This window comes from Nelusetta ayraudi, unplaced genomic scaffold, assembly GCF_046127955.1.
Source record: "Nelusetta ayraudi isolate G7.1 ecotype Tasmania unplaced genomic scaffold, CSIRO-AGI_Nayr_v1 ptg000008l, whole genome shotgun sequence".
NCBI lineage: Eukaryota > Metazoa > Chordata > Actinopteri > Tetraodontiformes > Monacanthidae > Nelusetta > Nelusetta ayraudi.
The window spans coordinates 3,802,335-3,827,821 of record NW_027466058.1 but is presented as its reverse complement, the minus strand read 5'-3'; the positions used below and the strand labels follow the sequence as shown (position 1 = coordinate 3,827,821).

General features: G+C 49.0%; 1 protein-coding gene across 10 annotated transcripts in view; it reads right to left on the bottom strand.

Annotated features, from left to right (window-relative positions):
- LOC142883694 (neurexin-1a-like) overlaps positions 1 to 25,487 on the bottom strand; it is a 363,691-nt gene that overhangs the window by 98,652 nt on the left and 239,552 nt on the right. For 6 of the 10 annotated variants that reach the window (XM_076018787.1, XM_076018788.1, XM_076018789.1 and 3 more), the window contains one exon: positions 23,270 to 23,389. In XM_076018787.1, the coding sequence (XP_075874902.1) occupies positions 23,270 to 23,389 (120 nt within the window). Of the gene's footprint in view, positions 1 to 7,288; positions 8,546 to 23,269; positions 23,390 to 25,487 lie in introns of those variants that run through there. The other 4 variants (XM_076018792.1, XM_076018793.1, XM_076018794.1 and 1 more) reach the window with 2 other exon arrangements.

The window sequence follows — 25,487 nt, the reverse complement described above, 5'->3', positions numbered from 1 at the left end:
AAAAAAATAACCCGGCAAAAAGAAAGCACAAAAAAAAATCGAGGACCCGGACAAAATGAAGCGGAAACAGAAAGATCCTCCAGAAATAAACGCTGTGTGAGCGAGTGCCAATCCACCGATGCGCATGAGAGGGAGTTTTTTTCTTTCTTCTTTTTTTGGGTTGCGCCATGGCTGCTTTTTGCGAGTTATCCACGGCCGATGCCTCCCCCCCTATCCACGAGTGGCGTAGGTACACCCGGGCCGGAAACGGGCGCCATCCCGGCCCTCTATCTCCGGCGGACGCCGCGCATCTGCCGACGTATAAATACACAAACGGGAGTTGGGGGGGTGGGGAGGCAGGCGCGTGGGCGAGCATTGTGTTTGTTTGGACGCCGTGTTTCAAAATACGCGCTAATATTAGCTCGCACTTAGGTGTTGGGCGGGCGTGTTTTATTTATTTTTTTTATCAGGCCCTGCCAGCAGGCCCGAGGCACTAAGAGATGGAAGGAGCAATGAGGAAGGTGAAATCCCACACAATCCTATTACAGTGGATTAGGAAGCAGCTTCTTTTCTGTTGCCACTCTGCTTGCAGGTGCAATTGTAAATTGTTGGGGGGGGGGGGGGGGTGGCGGAGGGGAGGGATGGAGGGATGGAGAAAAAAAAAAACATTTGACATGGTTGTTATTGAGGCCGCTCATTGTGCGACCCGTGGCGGCTGCTCATTTCTTTAAAGAAATATCTATATATATAAAAACAACAACAACAAACTTTTATTTCCTTATTTACGGCTTTCACACTGTGGCGCCGCACGTGGACAGGATGCTGCCGGGTAATGACTTGTAAGCTGAGAATAATTAGAGCGCTGTCAGTCAGGCCGCCCACGCGGGAGAGCTCCTGTTTTTTCTTTTTTCTCTCCTCCCTTTTTCCCCCCCCGAGGAGCTTCGTGAAATTTAACTAGAGGCTCGTTATCGATCGGATGATCAATGGCCGCATCGTTGTACCTTCTCTGCCACGGCCCCGCCGCAGAAACTCCTCCTTCCCCAGCAGCCGAGCGATCGGGCTGGACAACTTCACATTTAATCTACAGTCACTGCTGTTTTTTTTTTTTTTTTTTTTTTTTTTTACTCCTCATTAAGGGAATCATCGCCCGCCGTACATCTGGAGAACTACGTTTTTTACGGCTTCCGAGCGCGCGTTTTCCTGTACGACCCCCTTTTAAATGCTCTCCCAACAATATGCTTCACTAGCGGTGAAAAATGAAATAAATAAATAAATGGTTTAAAAGAAGAAGAAGAAAAAAAAACGTGCACTTCGCTCCAGCGAACCAGGTTCACACTGCCGCGCTTGTGACAATGATTCAGAGTGATCAAAGAGATGAGGGATGATTTGGGAGAGTGACGCTCTGTGTGTGTGTGTGTGTGTGTGTGTGTGTGTGAGTGTGTGTGTGTGTGTGTGTGTGTGTGTGTGTGTGTGTGTGCAGTGAGACTGCGTGTGTTTTACGAGTGAATAAGCATATGTGTGTGTTTGTGTGTGTGTGTGTGAGTGTGTGTGTGTGTGTGTGTGTGGGCATAGGCCTGACTGGCGCGGAGACAGCGGCTGCCTCATTAACGGTGACAGAGAAGGAGAGTTCTCCTTCCAGGGCGACTGAACTCGCTCAGTTCAGATGAGATAAAAATAGGCAAACAGATAAATTACACTTGGGTATTTGATTCCTGGTTTGCTTAATGATCTATTTTTTTTTTTTTATTTTATCTTTTTTAATTCTAAAATCCATTTCCCTCCAGCGGTGGCAGAAGAAACGCTTACAGATCCCAACAAGCTGCGTCGAGCTGCCCCTGCGTCAGACACGTGGACGGCCGCCACGTCAATCCTCCACGCTGCCGCGCATTCGGCGTTTGCCGCATTCAAACGAGCTCATTTTAAAGCCCCTGTTTGTGAGATTTAATTGCATCTGATGATGCGGAAAAAAATGTGAATGCCTTACGGCCAACTTAACCTCACATCCTTTCACATGCCTCCTTATGCCAGCTGTGATGTCAGAATGGAACCATGAGCAGATAAAGGTTCTGCACTACTGTAAATACTGCCGCTACTGTCGAGAGATGGTGATACTATATGGCCATTATGTAAATATGAATGTGTATCTTTTTTTTTTTTGTCATATTCCCATCCATCTGTCTTTTAGCCCTCCGGCATTGGTGTTCTTTTTAGAAGCTCCTCCACGTGTCGACCGTCACCTCGGCAGCATCATCATCATTAATCTTTCATGTGACCAAATGGCGCTGAGGTTTGAATCCATATGCTGCAGTCAGTCACTGTTGCGGCGGCATTATCCGCTCACAATACTCTATTGTGCTTCTTGCAGATCCTTCAGATTAAACGAGAGGCCTCGTAACAAAAAAAAAAACGGTGAGTTTTGCAGTCAAAGAACGAGTATGATGTCACCGGAATGTAAGAATTGCGGTTAACATTATCCAGACAAGGTTTGAAGTTTCTTTTTCTTTCTTTTTTTGGACAGGGATACCTTTTAAAAGGAGAGCCAGAGGTGCAGACAGACACAGGATGAAGATGAAAGCAGGATGAAGGGGGAGGGGGGTTGATAGGATGATGATGGTGGTGATGGTGATTCACTGCGTGCCTTATGGGCGGCTGACTCAAACTCATCCCGGCCCTGCATGTGTCTGGGGCCTAGAAACCCCCTCCAGTCTGAGGAAGAGGACGACGATGGCGGGAGGATGGTACGCTCTCTTGCTCTCTCTCTCTTTCTTTTTATTCCTTCCTCGCCTGCGTCTCCCCAAGACGACGACCCCAAACCGGACGAGTTACTCAGCTGACCCCTCGCTGGCCGCCGCACGCGCAGTCAGGTCTCATTTCCCGTCACGCCGAGCGTAGCCTGGCCACCGCTGCGGCCGCGCACACACCACTGCCGGCCGCGCAAGGCTGCCCGCTCTGTCTGCATGGATGGGCCGAGGAGACGGAGGAGAAGGAGGGAGCTCGGTGTGGGTGGTGGTGGTGGTGGAGTGCAGGAAGAAAAGGAGCGCAGGCGAGGAACAAGTAGGTTAAGGACGAACGCGCAGCGGCCACTTTATTGGGGACGCCTCGCTTGTACCTGGTGCTGATTTGTTCTTAATGTTGCCTTCCTATGATCCCCAACCAGTCTGCTCTTTATGAACTCTGACCCTTGACATCAACAAGGCACTTTCCATATCCACACAAGTCCTCAATAGCCCAGAGTTTGGTTGTGATGCTGCTAAAATCCCAGTAGATCAGCAGTTTGGGCGACACTGTCTACTCGCCAGCAATAATGTTCACCACGTTCAAAGTCACCTCGTTTCTCCTCCACTCTGAAGCTCAGTTCAAACTTCAGTGACGTCAACTTGGCCACGTCCGCATGCCCAAACGCACTGGGTCGCTGCCGTGGGATTGGCTGATGAGCTATTTGCGTTAGATAAGCGACTGAACAACGCACTAAGTGAGTTTCCATCATGCAAAAAAATCCACAATAATAATAAAATGAGGGAAAAGATGATGTCGTTTGTGTTTCTTTCGCATCGGAGGGAGAGAGGAGTGAAATGACTGCAGTCATCCCTCTCTCTCTCTCTCTCTCTCTCTCTCTCTCTCACACTCTCTGTCACACTCTCTCTCTCTCTCTCGTTCCCGGGTCAATAACTGCCTGTGCTCTCTCTAGAGTAGAGGAACATGTACTCAGATCCTTATCGGGGCAGCTATCATCTCCGCAGCCTCACAGAGGCAGAGATACTGTCATCCCGGCACTATCGCGGAATGACATCAGCTCCGAGACATGGGAGTAATTATATTATACAAGCCTGCAACACACCGGCGAGCGCGGCAGCATCAGAGGCCCTGCCGCTCTCCTCGTCCTCCTGTCGTTCTTTCTGCACTCCTGCAATTTATGTTCTTCATTCTGCTTCTCCTTCTATTCTGTTTTTTTTTTTTTTTTCAACCCCCACCCCTTACTCGCCCCCACACCCTGTTTGGTCTCTCTGCCGCACAGGAGCTCGCTTACCATCCTCTCCTAAAAAAAAAAAAAAAACCCCAGCCATCGGCACTGAAAGATAATACAACGGAATATAATCACTTTGATTGCTTGGGTGACTTTAGCCAAAGAGTTTTGAGGTGCAGAACCTTCTGGCAGGTGGGGGGAGGGGCCAGGGCTTCCCCGCACACGGCAAGCATTTTACATAATCGCCGAGGGACCGCAGGGGTTGACTTCTGCCCACCCAGCGCATGGTCTACAAAACCGAGGGGATGACACATGAATGCACACAGAGTGACACATCGCCGTCTTCCTCTGCAAACTGGCGGGAGGGACAGACGCAGCCATACATGGAACAGAGACGCACAAGTAATTTCTTTTTTTTTTTTTTTTTTTTAATTGCTGGAGTGTAAAATGATTTTCCTAATTGGTCAGGTCAGGCGGCCGATCCGGCCCCGATAAGAGCGGGAACAGGAGGACACACGATAACCTAGTTATTCAGTGTATCAAGTGTCATATCCATCGCTGGGGGAAGAAGGAAAAGAAGAGTCACCTCCGGCACTGGAGTCGTGATGAATGGGATGTCTGCTGGTCGGATCTGATACAGTCTGAACCTCATTACTGCTCGGCCTAGGCAAACAATGCATCACACTCCCAACTCAATTTCATACATTCTGACCATGGTAATTTTCTCATTCTGTCCACATAAATCAGTGACATAGTTGAAACCAGGAGGCGTAAAAGGGAGGGTTTTTTTTTTGTTTTGTTTTGTTTCGCTCTCTGGAGCGTCTGAGGAATCGCTTGGATATTTGGATAAACTGTCTGGATTGCCATTCTGGCAGCCGTGCTGCTAAATTTAGCCCCACACTTGACATTAAAAACAACAACAACAACGACAACAGCAACAACAGCGTGCATTTGGAAAAATTGGAGACACAACTGTCAGCCCCCCCACGAGCTCCGCTCCCTCTGATCACTGCAGACAATGTTAAAATGCACTCTGACGACAATAGCGGTGGCAGGTACAGTTACATAAGTATAGCGAATAGGATTAGATTTCAACGCTGACAGGGACATGGAGGCCATGAGAGGAAGATCCAGTAGGGGTGGGTGCAGACAGGCAGCTGCTTTCGCCCCAAACACGCTGAAAACTGCAGGAGGTGTTTTAGAAAATGATGCAAAGCGGAACGTGGAGGGATGCGACTTGTCCAAATGGAATGGAAGCACGACAAACTGGCATGTCTGGTGCTAAACTCCTGCATACACTGGGTGGGAAGCCCATAAGGTGCACTTATTAAGGTAATGGTAAACCCAAGAGGTGATTGAACGAAGTGCCTGCCTGTCGCATTTTAATGAGATATCGATAAGCAGATCAAGGTGTCTTATGGTTGCCAGGGGTGAGGCTAGCTGTGCACTCTTATAGCACTGCACAGTGAGCTAACATACACACTGGTGTCTCACAGAACTCTTTGCAAAACCAGTCGGGCGCAAAGCCAAGTGCGCGTCGTCCACTAAGAAAAGTTTTCGGCACCTGCGGTTATATTTTATTCAACGTGAAATTGAAATCCAGTTCAGATAAAGCCGCCGCCGCCGTAGCTGCATGCATGCTAATCTCATAAGACGTAGCCATTGTGCTCAACTTGTAGTAGCTTCTCCTTCCTTGGCTTCGAAACAGCAGCTTGCAGCACTCGCTCGACGCTCTCATACCTCACACTCCCTTATACATAGAGGAAGGGAAGCTGATTGGTTCTGGGTGCCGAGTGGAGTTTTCAGACCATTCTCGACTGGATGGCGGACGCTGAAATCCCAAGCGTGGAACAAAAACCCAGATGACCGTTTTGAAAAAAAAAAACACAGAGGCACTCAACAGCGGCAACGCACCGTCCCCCTGCGCCAGGTGCCGGGGCCGAGCAGCACGTCGCCCCATTTTGCACTCGCACACCCTCCGTGCACTGATCCACTGCGAGGGTAATCACATTCATGCGAAAAGCTTTTCATTGGCCGCCAAAACGTTGCAACCTCAACGAGGGTATGAAGCTGCACGGGCTTCCCGGGGAAAAGGAAAAAAAGATAAAAAGAAAACACAGAGCGCCCTTGGGGGTCCACTGGGATGGCGGAGGAGTGGGGGGGGGGGGGGGGGTGAGGGGGGGCTGAGTGCTGACTGGAGACAGGTCAAGGCGGAGTGGCCTAATTGCCCCCTTCTCTCTTGTCTCAGTGGGCCAGCGATCCTTCCACCCCCTTCATCATCACTGAGGAGTCCCCCCCACCCCCCACCCCCCCGCTTCGCCGGAGCCGAGCGCCAGACGGTTTGGTGGGCTGCTGCTGATTCGTCGCGCACATATCAGACGAAGGCGAAGGTTGAAGTTGGAAACCGGGGTACCTCACACATTACGTCAGTGTTACACCAAAAGGTGATTACGTCACTCGAGAAGAAAACGGTCCGGGCAGAATTGTGACTAGAAGAAGAAGAAGAAAAAAAAGAAGGGAGAGAGACTATTTTGGTCTTTTCAGAGCCTCACAGCCGCGGCTTCAATCGACTGCCTCATTCATAACTTCAGGTGAAGCTTCGGAAAACAAGAAGGGAGAAGAAAAAAAGCATCAGCTGTGGAGGAAAGTGAGAGGGGGAGGAGGAGGAGGAGGAGGAGGAGGAGGAGGTGAGGGGGGAGGGGAAAAAAAAACAAACTGCAGCATTTCTGCAATCGTACGCAATCGTACTGTATTGAGGCGAGCCCTGCTGCAGTCTGCCACAAATACTTGAGGCGAGGTTATATAATTCCTCAGAGCAGCGTCTCACAACATCCCCCCCAATTCCCAACCCCTCCCCTCCCCCCTTCTTTCCGCCTCGCCCTCCGCCACCGTGCCGTGAGCCACCTCGCCACGGAGGGCTGCGAAAGGCCTCATCCGCGCCGGGTGGGGGGGGGGGGGGAGCGGCAGACTCGGCGCTCCCGCCGCCGCGCCCCCGGAAGGCGGACACAGAATCTTTTGTTTGTTCCAAAGCACCCTAAGGGGGCGCCACAACGTCCTAATCCCGTCTAATCTGGACACAGAGGAGCATCTGGAGATAGGGATATCGCTAATCTCAGACGCTTTGCCGAGACTGGGGGGGGGGGGGGCGTTGTATTAGCAGCACTGGATGTGTCAAGCGGAGCGACGTGTCTTTGGAGGGATTTTGACATGGACTAATAGGATAAATTATTTGGGATTTCTCCTCTTCATTTTTTTTTTTTTTTTTTTATTCAGATGAAGTCCTACCTAGACTAGAAAAACGACAAAAGTCGCCCGCCGGGGCCCGGCAGACAAGCAGCTACTTACTGTGCCCCGCTCTTAGGGATGCAGGTGACCTGTGGATGGCGATAGGCACAATGTGGTGGCGCTTGCTCCCGTGGGAGAGGTGGATGTGGTGGAGGCTCTCCACGGGCTCCGACCCGGCCACGAAGCCCAGGGCGAGCGCCGCGACCCACAGGGCCAGGTGGGCGAGCTCCGCCAGGGGCCTCGCCGGCGGGGAGACCTGCGTCCTCCAGCCTCCGAACATCTTCCCTGAGTTGCTCTTCCCGGACGGAGGGGAGGGGAGGGGTGGGGGGTGGGGGGGGCGCGAGGATCGAAGGTGGAGCTTCGGCAGCGGGAGCCCTTCAGAGCCCCATGGCCCTCACCTCTCCAGACCTCACCGCGCTCGTGGGCATTCGCACAGATCCGCAAGGAGAAGAAGACGAGACGAGACGGGGAAAAAAAATGGGGAAAAAAGCAGCAGCCACGGCGGGGGAGGGAAAAACGTAGCGCCGTTGGAATGTGGAAGAAAGCAGCCAGCTGTTTTTTAGGAAATCTGCAGAGGCAGCCAAGGAGGCAGAGGAGTGTCATAAATCATGATAGAATCCCACAAACGTTCACTCAAGGAACGAGAGCGACCTCCAAAAAACAGCTCCAGTTCCCCTTTAGTTGCCTTGTTCTTGCTGCTGTTTCCCCCCTTCTCTCTTTCTGCTCACAATACCAAAAACATATGCGGCAGCAAGAGCAAAAACAGCCAGTATTCCAAAAAACAAAACCAAAAAAAAAAAAAAAGAAAAACCCTCCAGGAAACCACACACACACACACACACACACGCACGGACACAAAAAGAGAAAGCCAAGTTGGGAGGCAATCGGTAGAACCTGTGCAAAGTGAACCACTTCAGAAAGCACAAACACGGGCACGCCGAGGCTCCCTCCTTCTTCTTTTCTTTCCTTCTCCGGCGGGTTTTAAAGAGATGTCCAGGGGAACGGGACCGCGGTTAAATCCATGTCTCATTTGCATGAGCCGGGGCAGCTGCTGCTGCTGCTGCGGCGGCGGCGGCGGTTGCTGCGCGGGAGACGGCGCGATCGCACCTGTGAGTTGTGCCAAGTAGCGCGTCCGCCCGCTCCTGTCCGCGAGTTCCGCGGGCTCTCAGCGAGACCGAGCGGCGGCTGCGGCAACGAATGCACCTGAGAGGAGACGAGCGGCAGCGGCAGCGGCAGCGGCAGCAGCAGCCCTGAGCAGGAGCGCACGCGCCTCATACGCAGGCAGCATCGGGCAGCGCCGTTCCAGAAGATGTGCGCAAAGAGGATGAGGAGAGAGGAGAGAGAGGGAGAGGGAGGGGGGAGGAGGAGGAGAGGGAGGAGGAGGAGGAGGAGGAGGAGGAGGAGGTGAGGAAGGGGGGCGGGGGGGGCGGGAGCCTCGACAGCCAGCCAGGAAGCGGGAGGGAGAGCGGCTATGCAAATGGGCAGCATTCACAGGAGCGAATCACTGGAGCCTGAGTGCATTACAGAGGAAGAGCCTATTTAGGCAGAATGGCAGGAATTGAAACTATGTCCCCCAGCCCCGATTCCTTTCACCGCCACTCCCCCACGCTGACCCACCGCTCCTCTGTCCCTCTCTCTCTCTCTCTCTCTCTCTCTTTCAAGCCACTTCTCCTGCACTGCCTGCGCCGACATCATTCACGGCCAGTCAAAGGGAGAAGAGGAGGCTGGGGGGGGGGGGGGGGGGACAGGGATTCATTTCTGTGTTCACTTTTATCTCATCTCTCCAGATTCCCCTTCCTCCTCCTCCTCCTCCTCCTCCCATCATCCTGCTGCTCCCTAACTTGTGCCACATCCTAAAAAAAAAAAAAACAACAACAACAAAACACTAAAAATAAACAGGTCCATCCTAAATCCACCCTGTCTCCTCCTCGCAGCGAGTGCAGATGTTCTGCAGGGGGTTCTAACCAGGAGTCTGCAGTTACCAGGATTTTTTTTTTTTTCTTTTTCAGCAGAGTGATGATGCTGCAGCTCACATAAAGAATAGCACGGTCTCTCTCTCTCTCTCTCTCTCTCTCTCTCTCTCTCTCTCTCTCTCTCACGAGCGCGTGCACGCACGCACGCACGCACAATCACATGTAAACAGAGCGCGCCCGGTGCCAGCGCTGGCACTCTGAGCGGCGTCCGCGGATGCGGATAGGGATGGAGAATATTTGGGGCAAAGTCTGCAGCCTGCCTCCGCCCGCTCATAAAAGAGCATCTCTCCGGTGGCGGGGGGGGGGGGGGGTGTGCGCGTGTGCAATCGCAGACTCAGCGTTAGCCGCGGGAACATGTGGACATAAAAAGCCCCGCGCTGATAAACACAATCCGGTTCAGCTGGGGGAAGCGCGCTCCGCCGCGCGCAAGACTTCAGTTCAGTACCGGGGAGCAGCAGCAGCAGCAACGAGGCTCAGCTGCGGCGCGCGCGCGAGCAAGCATGGCTTCTGTTTGCACGCGCTGGCCATTCAGCATGCCCCCCCCTCTCTATCCCTCCTCCCCGAATTGCAGCGTTCTAAAGCTGCGGGGGTCTAAACACTGCTGAGCTGATCTTTATGATTTACAGGGAATAGACAGTCGTCCAGTGCCAAAGCATCCTAAAAAAACAACAACAAATCCCTAATACAGGGTTTGATGGCAGGAGGAACCAAACAATGCAAGAAAATCACCCCCAAAAAGAAAACACAACTTCTCACTCGCAGTCTGCTTACGTCATCTTGATACAGCGCCAAGTGATAAAGGTAATATGATCCGCCGTGCAGCCCGATGTCATGTAACCCCTGCACGTTCCCGGATGAGAGGCACAACAAGTGCGGAGCAGCTGCAGGGCGCATTTGGCGAGTGCGTCGTTCTCACCTTGTCCAATCTCAATAACTTAGCGCAGCCACCTGGCGCTAAAAAGTCAGCAGCACGGCGGCGGTCGCCGCTCTCCTCATTTGCAATGGTGAAAAGAAGCGGCGGTTCTTGCTGAGTGTGTTTACACTTTTATAATTATCAGCCGCGCAATCTGCATAATTGCAGCTAACAAGGCAATCTATCAGGGGGCGGCTTCGCCCAAGGACGGCAACCTGACTAGACGCATCCCGCAGGAGAAAAAGTTACAAAGGGAGGAGAAACCCATTCATGCGGGCGGGACTGAAATTCTGTCCAGTTAAAGTGGACCCGCATGTTTTAATTTAACGTTTTAAACGGATATTTATTTGAAATGTTGCCAATATGCAGCGCCTGACATTACTGAAATGAGCCATCCTAAAGGCTTCTAAACCTCTCGCAGGTTCAGCATTAGTTACTTGTTCATTTGTGCCCCCAAGTGGTGAAACCGAGTACTTGCATTAAAGAGGAGAGGTAAAGGGCTGCAGCAGCTTGAAATCTATGAGCCTTTATATATTTTTTTATACGATTGAATTAAGCAAGACCCTCACGCTCGTAAATTATATGACTCCTGTATTTCTTAAAAAAAAAAAAAAAAAGAAAAGAAGAAGAAGAAGAAGAAGCTATAGTGCGTTTTGGGGATACAGACCATTGAGATCAGTTCCTGTGTGATCGTCTCAGCAGAGCGAGAACAAGCCCTCGGCTGCTTTGCCCTTTGCGGCACTCATTTTCCATGACAAATCGTCTCTATAAGAACCAAAGAAATAAGAGGCTCTGCATACGGCTTTAGGGGAGGAGGAGTAGAAAGAAAAAGAAGAAGAAACACTCGCAACTAAATTCCCTTTCTTCCTGCACAAAATGCTAACACCTGGGACCACGAGCGCTAAACGAATTCCGGCACAGTCGCACAACTCATGGGTTTGTAACCAGATGATGGCAGCGGCGCTCAGGCCACAAAATGAGAAAGAACTCTCCGGCAACTAAAACTTTTGATCATTAAGGAGTTTCTTTTTTTCTTTCTTTTTCTTCCTTTTTCTACCCGCTGTGCTCCGACTCCTGCTCCTGTTAGCGAGATGTGGTCTCGACAGAGAGAAGCCAACCCCCCCCCACCCCCCAACCCCAACCCGCAACAGCTCTTATTTCTCACCTTTAAACCCAGAGGGCTGCTGCCGCCTCTGATGCACGAGCTGCTTTCAGCGTGTTCGCCCCATTTAAGGCACACATTTTGGTCTTACTGTGTTTTTTCCACCCCTCCTTCCTCCGAGGTGAAACAAGAGCAAAGCTGCAGACGAGTCTAAAAAAAAAACAAAAAAGGTGTATGTGTTTGTGTGTGTGTGTGTGTGTGTGTGTGTGTGTGTGTGTGGCAGAGTGATCAGTTAGAGGGGGGAGAAATTGGTGTCTGATGGAACGGTCCCCCCGGAGAGCCGAGCAGTACAAATGGACAAAAGAAGCCGTCGCTAGTCCATTTGGAGGAGAGTACAGCGCACCGAGCTGATGAGGTGATCTTTGGAGTAGCAGGAGATGAGGAGAGGCCCGACCTGATTGGAGCGAGAGTTTTAAAAAAAATCAGTAAAAGGCCATCAGACGACACTTAATTAGCCACGGAGAGACTCTCAGGGAGGGCGATAGGGCGGCTTGAAGCACCCAGAGAGCAGCGGCGCGTCCGCTACTCCAGGAAGCTACGCTAATGTCAAACGTCGATGCTTCAATCAATCGGAGGGATGTTGGAGGATCGCGAGCCGAGTCTGGCGTAGCTGTTTACGCGCCGGTGGTGACCCTTGTCAGGCACTGCAACACGTACATTGACAAATGAGAGTCCTTATGACTCAGGTGGGGTGACGAGAGGAATTAGCGCCTTTCAAGCGCTTTTAGCAAGTTACTGGATCTCCTTGACATTCTTAACAAGTTGCCCAAGAAATGAGAAGGATGTTTGGTTATCTTTAAAAAAAATAATAAATAAAAATGTTGCTGTGGCATGCAACCGCGATCATCCTGACACGATTGGCCTGCATTGTTGTTTCTGTTGTGGTGCATCTGACGCACAGTCAATGGAAGAGGCAGCAGACGTTGCAGGCACTCAAACCTAGCAGCAGTAGCGCTCTGTCACAATACGTCACCCACGCTAATAACGGCCGAGTTCTTTCATGCAACCAGGACTATTTTGCAAATATTAGCCGTGTCATTAGTCATCCAAACATGAATTATGGACACACACAAACGCGCGCACACACACACACACACACACACAGAGGGAGAGAGAAAGCAAAGGAGAAGCAGTGCGTCGTCGCCATGTGTACAAGAATAGAAACAGAGCGCCGCCTTAGTCACCCGGCCGTTATGACATGATGGGAGCAGACAGGCTCAGGGAGTCCAAACGCTCCGTCCAAACATGCAACCTGTGCAGTGCCTCAACACGTTTGGAGTCCGAGAGGCCAGAGGATGTCAATAGTGTTTGTGTTAGCATCAACATCGGCTGTCGGATAACAAGACGGTGTCAGGTTGGGCAGAGAGGGAGAATCAATCTCTGGCCCCCGAGAAGTAATGTGGTGGTTTCCAATCATCATTATTATTATTATTATTTTGCCACAACAAACAGACAGAATGAAACTGAGCAGAGCCTCAAGTGAAACAGTGCTTAGGTGTAGTTGACAGATACTTGTTGGTTACCAGAAAACCCGTGAAACAAAAGCCAGAAGACTTGTGATCGAAACATTATGTAGCAGTAGGATCGCGGCAATAAGTACATGATACGCGATGTCACAGGACAGATTGCCGGAAATAAATGCAGCTAGATCTCCTCCACATACAAGCGGTGAGTGTGTCTAATTGATTATCACATTGCAGAAGTAGGGCATGGCTGCACGCACGGCGATCTGGGGAAATCGGTGACGCGAGCGGCCAACGTTCCGGCTTCATGTGAAACACCGCAGCGTTCCGCACTGTGGGCGTCGACGCTAACGCTGTTTATTATTGTGCAGCGCGAGCGCCGCTTGCCGCGGCTGATGAAACGGGCGACTAATTGAAAATAATGCGCAAGTTAGTGTTGCAGAACGGAAAGCAGCACACTGCAGCGTTGCAAAACGGAGGCACACACACACACACACACACACAACAAAGTAAAGAAAGAAAAAGGTATGTATCATGAGGTTTTTTTGTTTTTTTTCAACCTTGTACTTTTTTACTGCAGAACTGAGGAGGGGTTCTGCTGTTGCTGCAGCGTCTAACATTAAAGCTGCTGAGCATCGTTAGTCGTCATCGTAGACTTTTGCTTTCCACCGGAGATTAATTTAAATCGCGACGTTGCATTTGCGCTCACATTCGTCACCAAGCAAAAGAAGCACAGATGCCGACGCGCGATGAGGCCCAAACAACATGAAAGCACACTTTTAACGAGCCATTTGTTCAATCTGAAGGCTTGTTACCCGCTGGATTCTGGTGGACCGAGACTCACTTTGGTGTCAGGCCGGAGTGACAAACATTGATTTCCCCTCTAATGCAGCGCTGTTATTCCTTCCCGTATATCACTTCACATTCACCCGGGGACTGAGAGCAGATGAAGGGATTATTTCTTTCTTTATGCCGAGGTGCAAAAACAGAGGGTGGCTTTTACGACTTTGTGCGTGCAAAACTTTTTTTTTTTTTTTTTTTTGCGTCTGCAGACGCATAAGAACCAAGTCGTAACTGTCAGTGAGGCAGAGGGAGAGGCGGGGGTCAAAGGTCGGCAGTTCCTCGGAAGCTTTCTCTCTATCTCCTCTGACAGTTCCCAAGATGCACCGGGCCACCAGGGCACTGTGTCTGTCTGTCTTTACTTAAATCCCCCCCAAAGTAGATCAGTCCCCATTCTTCTCCACCTCCTCCTCCTCCTCCTTCATTCTTTTTTTTTTTATTCAGAACACTTCATCCTGAACGGGTCAAGGACGGACAGTGTCGTCCTTCAGAAGCCCACAGCGTCTTTGTTAATGAGCCGCTCTGATGCGCTCTGGCAAACTGACACCACAAAGACCTTTAATGAGAAAGAAAGCCTTACTCTATTTTTTCTTTCTTGCTGCAGATGCTATTTATAAATAAACAGTTCCCATTGCTCAAAAGACTTTTTTTTAAATTTTAGTATTAAATGCAGAAGAGAGAGCAGGATTGGAAAAAAAACACAACTCATCCTGGCAGTCTAACACGCTGATGTGGCTGGGCAACATTATGGCAGATGTAGCTCTTTAAAAATAAATATCCACTTTCAAACTGACAAAAAAAAAAAAAAACAGCATCATTTCTGAAGTTCATTTCTTTCATTTCAGCATCATTTTAATCTGCGCTGGCTGTGAGATGCATGAAATTTTGATAATGACCAATAAAAGATGCACACGTCTACTTTCATTCGCAGGCGTCCGCCGCCGTGTCGCTAAAGCCTCCCTGAATACAGAAGGCGAGTGTTGTGCCGTGCCGAGATTTCGCTGCGCACGGCCATTCTGTACGACAGGAAACCCCCTCAAGACTCTGAAAGTGCCGCTGTATTAAGAAGAAGTCGAAAAGCTGCTGAGGAGAATTCCGCTGCTCTGGACACAACATGGCCCAGTGGGCTTATTGTGCTGGTACATTTTCAAGCCACATTGTGACATTTGCGGGGGAGGAGGCGGGGACGGGGGCGGGGGGCAACGTACAAAAGAGGAAGCCGGACAATGGCGGCGGCGTGGTGGGAAGGGCACAAACTGCGGACTTGAAATGAGCAGCGGGGAAACTTAGCGGTGGGGAAAAAAAAAGAAAAAGGTATTAAAGTCCAAATGCTGTCGAAGTGAATAGCTCGACGGTGGGGGAGAAGCAGCTGCCAGTGGGAGAGGAACTCATTCTGGGTCATTCACTCCCAATTCTGGCCAGGTTTCCTGCATAGCTGGCTGATCGCAGTAAACAAGGGCAGCGGAGGAAAGCAGCTCTGGATGCCAAGTTGCATTGTAATTGTTGCACCGCCTTTTTGGCTCCGCTTCTGAGGCGTCCTGTCTCGCCGTCAGCCGAGTCTGATGTCTTGCTACTTGAAGACGAGATGCAAGGGTGACGTGGCTGAGGCTCGCTAGAGTCGTCTGTCCAGCAGCGTGCAATCCAGACAGCAGCACTACCAACAATGCCGCTGTGGCCCAGCAATGTTGGGGCAGTGCTTTACAAGAATAAGTGCCAATCCGTAATGATAAACTCCGGCCTGAAGTGTTTTCAGCTGGTCTTGGAAACGGGAAACCAATCAGTGGTCAGTGGGCTGCGATGAAAGCTGAGAGCTGTGACTGTGAGCTGCTCTTAGAAAGTATAGAGGGCGGTGAAGAAGAGGAGAAAGAAGCCACTGCAAGCACTGACACTGTTAAGGGGAAACAAAACCTTTTTAAAATATATTTGTTTAATATTAAAAGAAGAAAAAGAATGTTAGGAAATGCGTCTCTGCTTGGGAAAACCAGTTTGGCTAAATGGTTCGGGGCAAATTTTCTATGGGCTCTTTCCAAGGTGGACGTGTAAGACGCCGCATGAAACATCCCATCCAGAGTGTCAACCACGCTGGCTGCCTGTGAAACATATCAAGCAGAGGGACGTGGCGGCACTGAGGCAAACGTTGCTGATTGCCCTGTTGTTTGATTTTGTCTTTTTTTTCGAGGAATGCTCCTATTAAAAACCTAATTTACACCCACTGACTTCCAGTGACAAGTGGCAGGATGGCAATCACCTCATTCGGATAAAACACTCCCGAGACATTAGTTTTGTTCACGATGGGCACACGTGCGCTGACCTGGTTGGCGCAGCGATCCATCGGCGCGAGTGTCGAGGGCGCTCTCCGGAGTCGCTCAAGTCTAAATGAAGGGCTGTCATTTGTGCGGTCGGCGGGCCGGAGCGCTGCACGCAATCCATATTTACTAAGTGTGTCAAACAGAAAGACGGCGACGGCGCAACTCCAGTTGTCTGCACGCGAGACGGTCTTCTGTGCGTTGGCTGCGATTCTATAAACATCTTGTGACACAGAGTCAGACCCACACCACCTAATTGAAAAAGATGATATCTAAAATCTCTGTTGTAAATATCATATACTGTTATAAGCTCAGCCACAATAGTCTTCTATACACGGAGCACTATTATAGTACAGCATATAAATGAAACTGCCGGTTAGAAACGACTTGCTAGAGATGTGGGAAACAGATCATTCTAACAGTTCATCAATATCCAATTCTAACAATAAACAATGTTGTTGCCCATTATATTTACTCTATACGAGCAGCCGCAGTAGATGTAAGTCCTCCATGTGGCCATGGGGCACACCAGTACAAGCCTCTACAAGTAAAAGACTATAATCTGAAACGTGTCGGGAGGTCAATTTTTAATTAGTGGGCCACCCTCTAGAGGAACAACACAATCACTACCTCCATCAGCGCTCTTAAAAGCCGAAAAAAAGGACCTTGTTTACATTGAGTTGTCCTTGTGGGTGGCCTCAGTCATTTGACAATGTGCAAATTAGAAAGAGTGACTGTGATTATGGAACATTTTGAAGACAGTAAAAGTATAAAACATGCCAGAAGCACCAATATGCTCGTGTGTTTAGTCTCAATTTGCCTTAAGCACAGACAGGTGGCAGAAACAAGCCATGCTTTTCTATTCAGTGACACCGACACCAATAAGGAAACATTCACACCCAAAACATTCCGCACGCAAGTCACATCACCCCCATCTGGGCGGCATGGCGTCGCTCTAGCGGGCTTCGATTGCATAGTTGAATACATTTTGCCATTATCCTATTGTATCCGCCAATTCCACCGACTCCAGGTCTGCGGTCACAGTCGCAGCTCTCTAATGCACGTACATCTGGCTCCGCAGGACACAATAGCCCGTCATTAAGCCAATAATAACAGAGCCAGGCGAAGCATTTTGGCCGACGTAAATGAATCCCAAACAAGAAATGATCCCTCCAAACAGATGGGTTACATAACCGGAGGTGACACTGCGATGGCGCCACGGGCAAAATGAGGCAGGGATGAACGATGACAAACCGCTCGCTGGATGGGAGTTGGCGTTTTCAAAGGAACAAATCCAAAAAGCGCATATAAACGGGCAGAAATCCTTAACCAAGCAAAAAAAAAATCATTGATTAAAAACAATATAAACAAATGGGCTCATGACTCAACAATATATTATGTGGGTCTATGTATTTTTTATTATACTGTTCCTGCCTCTGCATAACAAAACGTACACTTTCAGTCAATAACAGAACATCATTTGTCTGTAATTAAATCTTTCTCTATACGTTTCTTTAAAACATTTATATATTTCTGAAAACACAAAGTATAAAAGACACAAATGCTGATTATTATGCTTGTGCTTATCCCATTTGGAATATTCCCCTCCTATGTTTTCCAACTGATTAAAATGTCCAAATGGCAAAATCCAAATTCAATCCAAAATCAAATTCTCTCTCCAATTAACTGCCGTCTGAACGTCGAAAAGCATTCGCAGAATGTCAACACGAGGAATCAAAAGCGCTTTGAAGCAGCTTAGAAGGAAGCAATTAATCGTGTTGTTCTTTAAGGACGCTTTGAGAATCCTGCCGCCGCAGCTTCTCCCCGGGATGACATTCACCAGCGTGTCTGTCAGAGAGGAGGGAGGGAGGGTAGGGTTGCGGGAGTCGTATGGCGTTGGAGCAGCTACTACGGTCTCGACTTTAATTCCTGCCTCCTCGCGAACGAGCAACAGCCTCTTGCGCCCCGTCAACACAACACAGCCCCTCCCGGCTGCCAATTAATATAAACGCCGTCAAAGAAAAGGTTGTGCAGCCGCAGAGCCGCTGAGGGCTCTGGGTGATTGCAGCTCGAGAAGACAACCGCGCGTCTCCGAAGGCAGAGCTCAGCTTTTTGGACGTCAGCTGTCCTGTGTGAGGAGCCTGCGCCTGACGCCGCAGCTCCTCCGTCCACGCCGACGGCAGCGCGTCCGCGTGAAGTCACATCAGGTGCCTTACATCCCCACGGCAGCGTCCTCCCAACACTCCACTCAACTATTAAATCATCCTCAAGTGTGAGTGTGTGTGTGTGTGTGTGTGTGTGTGTGTGTGTGTGTGTGTGTGTGTGTGTGTGTGTGTGTGTGTCTCATGCCACTTCTCGAAGATGTCTCGCTGCTCTGGCAAGGTTACAGACATGTTACAGCATCCACGGCGGAGCGAAAGGAGACCTGGTTTCCATGCCAACGGCCTCCACCAAAATGGCCACTGCTTCATGGTACAAAATCCTTTTTTTAAATTTAGATACTCCATCAGCGGGATGGACAGCGACACCAAAAAAAACGAGAAAGGATTCTGGTGGGGAAAGAAGAAACTAGACGAAGACAAACGTTCTGTTTCTTGTCCACAGGGGGGAGGATGAAAAACAAAACTCTGGGGAAATTGTTGTAGGGGAAAAAAAACAAACAGAAGGTGCAGATCTACATTCTACTTCACAGCTTCAGGCGTCAAACACTGTGCGAGCAGATCTGCAAAATCTTCCACAAAATCTCCTTCTTTAATAGTGGAGAGGCCGATGTGGTTATACCCCCCCCCCCATCAAGTTGCAACGCTGAAACAAGCTTTAACAGGCTCAGACTCGCAAATAATCAGCCGTCCCCATCACTTTCCATTCAACAGTTCTGTAGCTTAAATAAAATGCAGACAGCAGACCTGCGTTCACTTGGAAGGCAGAGCTAGAACTGGAAGAAGAAAAAAAAACCGACTGTGCCTGCTGGGACATTTAATTGGAATCATTTGCATCTGATGCACTTTTGGATTAACCTTTAGATAAAGAACAGTGTGGGTGGGCTGGAATGGAAATCCATGACTGCAATATCATTACTTATTAATGGTGTTTAAATTATCAAATGCTGCTGCAAAAATCATTTCCTACAAAAATATATATGTCTGTCTGTCTGTCTGTCTGTCTGACCTGATGCGGCTCAAACGATCTTCGCCACGGCGAGCAACTCAGACTCGGTGGAGCTGTTATCAGCTCCACAACAGAGCAAGCGGGTCGACTTTAACACGGACGGGTCGCGACACCCTCGGACGTGGGCGCAGGCGGAGCGGCCGGCTCGACTGCCGAAGTCGAAGCGCCGCAGCACTTAAGGCGGTTTTAAAGCGAGGCCTCCCAGTCATGCTCGAAGTCCAAACGTTTTCAGATGCCCAGACCCCCGTTTGTTCCCTGAACGGCAATAAAAGCGGGCCCCATCCGGGGGCGCGGAGGACATTACTTCCATGCGACGGCAGGCTGTTTACTTCCGCGCCTGGCGTCCCCTCGGCCCCGGCCACTGTTCCGGGCGTAGCCTCGTATTGATCGAGAGCAAACAAAGTGGTCTAACCCTCGCGTGCCACGGCAGAGGGCCGTGACAATAGTTTTCCCTGTGTGCGTGCGAGTGTGTGCGCGCTCACGCTGCAGCGACCCATTTCATAAGAAAGGAAAAGTCAAGGAATGCTCCTGAGGGCATTTAGAAGACAAAGCTGGGGGCAAAAGATTTCCAGTCTCGCGCGGCAGTTGAACACAGTGCAACCAATGGTGCGCTCAGCGGTTTTCACTTTAAATGACTTTTGTTTGACTCTCACGTACAGTATGATTGTAGGCGTGGAGCTAATACGACATTCTGCCATTCAAAGCATCATTCTTTGATCTGAAAACCAAAAATAGTCCTTAGTTGATATAAAGGAAGACTTCATTCTGATTCTGATGATGGACCGGCTCATAAGGAAAGGCGGGCTCCAATGTTGGACTGGGCCTGGACTCTGTGGAGAAGGTGCTGGAGCAGAGGTCACTCCACCACCCCCTGAACTCGGTCTTCTCCCACCACAGAAGCTCAGGGAGCTCCAGACTCCTCTCTCTGAGATGCACCACTGGGAGGCCGAGGAAGTCATTTGTCCCACGCGCCATCAGGCAATGCAACGACACCACCTCAGGGAGAAGCAGGAGATGTGTGATGGAAACACCCTGAATATAAACTGCAGTGCTGTAGTCTTCTTGCACTTTGCCTTTCAGTTTTAGATTATTTATTGCTTTTTTATGTCTGCCTCTTTTTAACTTTTTTACCTTCCACCTTCGTCATTATACAGACGACTGCATAATTTCCGTCAGAATTATTAAAGTATTTATTTATCCATCTATCTTTTAATTTACTCCCTAGTTCTTGCCCTAAGTGAGACACCAGAGTGCGATGCAGACCCCACCCGCGGCCCCTGTGGGCCCAGACAGTCTATTCACGAGGTAAAAATGCACAAGAATGAGAATTGACTCGGACCCATTTGAAATCAAATGACATGAGGGGGCCACATCTTTTGGCCCCGGGCAGAGACAGCGTAGCCTATACTCACACACATCCCCTCCCATTGTTGATACAATATTGACATGGCACTAATAGCCACGGCTGTGAGACTGTGTGCAGGGGCAGCCAGGCGAGGCGGAGATTGCGTGAAGGCCCGGCAAAGCCCTCGCTCTGGCCTCTCCTCGACCCACTTTTAGCTAAACAGCAAACACCATTCTGTTTGTCTCCAGACATTATCCTCACATGCTTGACCACTGTGGGCAAACTGCTTGAGGAGGTCTAGACTGGAGTTCAAGACCTCTCACAACCCTTTCCAACCTCCCTCGACTGGGGCAGGTTGATTTTCCTCGTCCCAGTCACCATCACAAAGAGGACAAAACTCAAGCACGCTAGCCGTTTGCGTCAGCTAAAACACATCTTTGCGTTGCGATTATTAGGTACCGGTAAGGAGTCTGAATACTGAATTAAATATGTTCCTTATTCGACACGTCCGTCGCGGTTTAAATGAGCAAACTGAAGAACGGCACATATGTTACCTAAACATTGACGATTTGTTTTACACACAAAGAAAACTTTCGTGTTAGGTTAAGCAGAAGTGTTGTATTTTGTTAACACAATTCAAAGTTCTTGTCTCAGGAGCTGACTATGAAAAATTAAAGACATTAGGTTTAAATGGGTTTTTGCAGACGAGGAGGAGATGTGTGATGTTTTTTTTAAGTTGCCATTTGCGCTGGTTTAACGGCCCTCATTGTGCAAGGAGAAAAAAATAATTAAGAAGCTAAACCTCTGCATCAACTTCTACTGTAAGCGAAGGTTACACAGCGAACTGCTGCAGATCTCTCTGACCTTGCCGAGGGAGTGTCAACACAGGGTTGTCTGCTTAATAAAAGGAAGGGTTGGCAAGAGCAGAACAAAGCATTTGCACTTTCAGACACATTAACATTTTTTTTTTTTCCCCCTGAGACCGACATTCGTCCCACGTCGTACCCGGGGCAGGGAAATGTCGACGGGGGAAGCGGCAGGGTTTTACTCTGACAGACAGAGCAGGGAGATGGAAAAGGCAGGCATGCAAGTCGTTTATTTGGAGCTCCATTGTAACATGCCTGCATTACAGCTTATGCAAATACATCCTCCACAAAAAAAACAAAAAAAACAGAGTGTTATTTCCCTGGGAGATTCTGTTGCAGAGACCACCGCCCTCCCCTCCCGCTCTGCCTCTATCCCCATGGCAATCCATCAGCGCAGATAAAAACCCAGCATCACCAGCTTCATTCTTCCCGCTCATGGATTTCTGTGTTGCATCACCGTTCGTGGGGCGGGGGGGACTGGCACAGCTTCTGCGCGTGCGTGCGTGCGTGTGCGCGCGAGAGAGGAAGAAGACGTTTCTTGGATGGTGTGATATTCGCGGTTGCCTCCTGCGACCCTCTGCGACTGGTTCCGTTCCGACTGTTTCGTCAGGACCGGAGGAACGACGAGACGAGCTACTAGCGAGTGCGTCACTTTCGCTCAGGTGTAATCTACGCGAGCCGCTCCCGGAAACGAGCTCTTCGGGGCCTGCTCGGGGATGAATATGTACGAGCGGCAGACAAGACAAAACTTCCTCTGTGACGCGCGGGGAAAGTTCAGCAGAAGTTCGCCGCCACCTAAAGCGGAGCTCTCTTCCTGGTGATCCGCACCGGGGGGGGGGGGGGTGCAGCCCGGGGAGAGCAAATCAGAGCTGGGATCACTCGGAGTCAAGTCTCCGGCCTCGCGCGGCGCGGACAGAAGAATCATTTTAGTGCTGTAACGGGCATCAGATAGGTTCCGGGTTTCGCAGGAATGTATTAACACGTTCTGTAGCGGACAAAGGACGTGGGGATGGGGGGGGTGTGGGGGTCTCGAGGAGCTGGTGGAAGGGACACCGACTGAATGCATTAACATTTATGATACTTCTCCCCTTCCTCTGCTTTTGTGTCGTCTCCGGAGTGCCCACTCTGCTCCCTTCTCCTTAATGCAGCTGAGCCACTTTGCCCATTCACCCCTCGCTGTGTGAAGCCCCGCAGAAGAAAATAATGGGCGAGGAAACAAAATGCCGTTGTGCATGTTTTGCATCAGCGAGTGAGCCCATTTGCCACGTGGGCGGAGCGGGCATTAGCGGAGAATCCCGCCAAGGCTATACGTTTAATGGCCACGGACGTCCATGCAAATGAGCGCGGATAGAACTTCAAGGGGGATTAATCTAATAAATACTGCATTCATCGGCACAAATAGTCAGGTTTAATTTGGAAATAAACAGTGCACAAGGCTGCCAGGTTGAACTCCAGTAAAATTTCTAATACACAATGCCAGCATGTCTGGTCTATGTCTGTTTTTCCCCACCTCACGTCGACTTACTGCTCATGTTTTATTTACCAGAACACAATGTTTGTTGCTCCCTCTAGTGGCAAACCTCTGAAACATTAATGGAAATTCTACAGTTTTAATCTGCACTCAGCTGCAGCTTCTCAGACAGCAAACAGAAAGTGACAAGACTCCCTCTAGTTTACCGAGTCACCGAGTCAACACACTGCACATTTGTTTAACTGGCAGGAATGCCAAATTTCAGCAAAACACTAAACTTGCATGTGAACACATTTACTGCAAGTTAAAACTGGCCTTACCTTTGATGCTAACCAAGGCACTCAAATAATGATCCAACCAGTTGGTAATAGCAACAAGGCTAATTATGGCATTTTTTTGTGCTGACTCATTGGGAAACAGATGAACTGATCTGAGTTTTGATGTTTTCCGCAGTTCTTCTTCCGTGAGAACTACCGAAAAAAAAGAAATAAAAAAAAAAAATGAAAGAGCAAGATCCGGAGAGTGGACCCCTACCGTCGTTGCACAGCGGCCCTCCAAATGTCGTCATGCTACAGTCGCAGCTGAAGCCCTCCCACTGCTGCAGACACACGCCCTGGTTGGCGCACGAGTCCTCCTGGCAAGTGGTGCTTGGGCCTGTGCATGGAGATAAAGAGCAACTTTGTGAGCAGACGTTCCCCAACAGCAACAACAACGATGACAATAACAATAATAAAGTTGCACCGTCCACGTATCGACTCTGCAGTCAAATTAAATGCCACACTCTACATACTAACAATAGACTGCTGCAAGTTGGAAGCCAAACCAAGCACAGGGTAAACATATGCTATGCAAATACAGTTGTGAATAATGTCATAGTTAGCTGCAAAGGCTCCAGACGGCGGGCCACAGACGGAGACAATGGAACAACTTCGCATGAACAGGATTTTTTTTTAACAACCTAATTAAATAATCATAATTGTTTCAAGATGTCTTTTGAAGACTTGAGTCTCTTATCTACTTCCGTCACGATCCAGACTGTTGAATTTAAGACTAAATGTGGCTGGATTAGGACCATTAATTGGATTAATTGGATTAGGACCATTAACGGGGAGCATGACTCAGTGATTTAAAGGTTGCCTCCCTTTTCCCTCTGACATGATATTTAAAATGGGGGCAGGCCTAAAATGACGGCGAGAAGTTCTCTGGAACTGTACAGTTTGTTGGTGTTGGGGGAGCTTGGCGAGCGTTTCCTGTCCAGGCAATCTCCTCTCTGATACAACCCAGGCCTAGCCAGCCCCTCCAGTGGCGATGGATGCACCTCATTCTGTCAATCAGCAGCCTGTACCACTAAAAGATACAATATTGCTCATCTTTGCTCCACACACAGCCTCCTAAACGATTCGGGCTGATGAACACACAAGATATGAATTCAAACTGACTGGTAATTGCAGCAAGAAGAGACCACAAGCCAATGGAGTGCAGCGTTGTTCTGTGTTCATAGAACAATGGTGACAATACAGCAATCGCTGAATCAATTATTAGAGGTGGACAATGGGCTCTCAAAAATGATTCTGGAGGTGATCCAAGTGGCTGCGTGCAGGGAGATAAATGTTTCTGCACTCATCGTCTCGTCATTTTCATTTCCTCTTTATCAGGGAGGCGACACTGTCATCGTCACCTGCAGCTCATACAGCAGCTTCCAGTTTAGGGCGTTGTTATGTCGCTGAGTGCAGAAATTGGGTGATAAGCACTACTCTTAATAATAAATGAGGCCACAGTTTTACCTTGTTGCTCTTTCAAGTGGGTTTATCATGTCTGATTTGAGTTTATCTGCTTATAAATGCAAAACTTTTCACAATATTACATTATACACATTTGAAATGAACCGCATGCATGACTTGGGGATGTCAAAGTACCCAGATAAATATGCAACTTGCCATGAAAAATACAGTTTGGAGGTTGTTTTTTTGTTTATCACTGCCGCCGTGTTATTATTTCATCCATGAAGGGGCGCTTCACGGTTGTTGATTTCACACATGCATTAGAGTCCATCTCTTACATACATTTGGCTTTTTTATTTATTTATTTTCAAATAAAGCCTGCTAACGCTCAGCCTGGCAGTAACTATGGTAACGGCTTAATAGCTTGCCGTTGCCCACTCGGTGTTTCGGAGGGGGGGGGGAATGCAAAAAGTAAAATGATGCACGCAGTATTGATTCTGGCAAATGTAAACGCTATCAAAGGAAATCATAAAGATGAAGATACAAAAACATGTACAAAAAAAGTTTTTCTTCACTGTTCCTACATAAAGACTGTCTCTGCCAATGTGGCACATGTATGTTTGAAACAAAAGTTTAAATTGTAATTACTTTAAGTTATGAGTTGAATTTATTATAATATTTAATTACTAATTAATTTTTACCATCATAGATTTGAGCTACGTGTTTTTTCAAAAGCTCTGAACTGATTTGAAGGCCATAGTGGGGTTTACAGTCTAGCCTGAAAAGGCAGAGAAAACATGCACCACAATCACATCATGAACCTTTTTGTAAAGAAAAATAAATGATTCATTGTACAAGAGTGTAAAGGGGAAGGAAATTGGAGTTAAAAGTCATGCATATTTGTTGAGACTTCAGTTTTGTTTCTTCATGTCTAATGTATGTTGACAAACAATAAATGGAAAAAAAATACTTTATACTATATTTTTTCCATATAGACATTAAAATAGAATCGTAGCAAAACCAGAAAACGG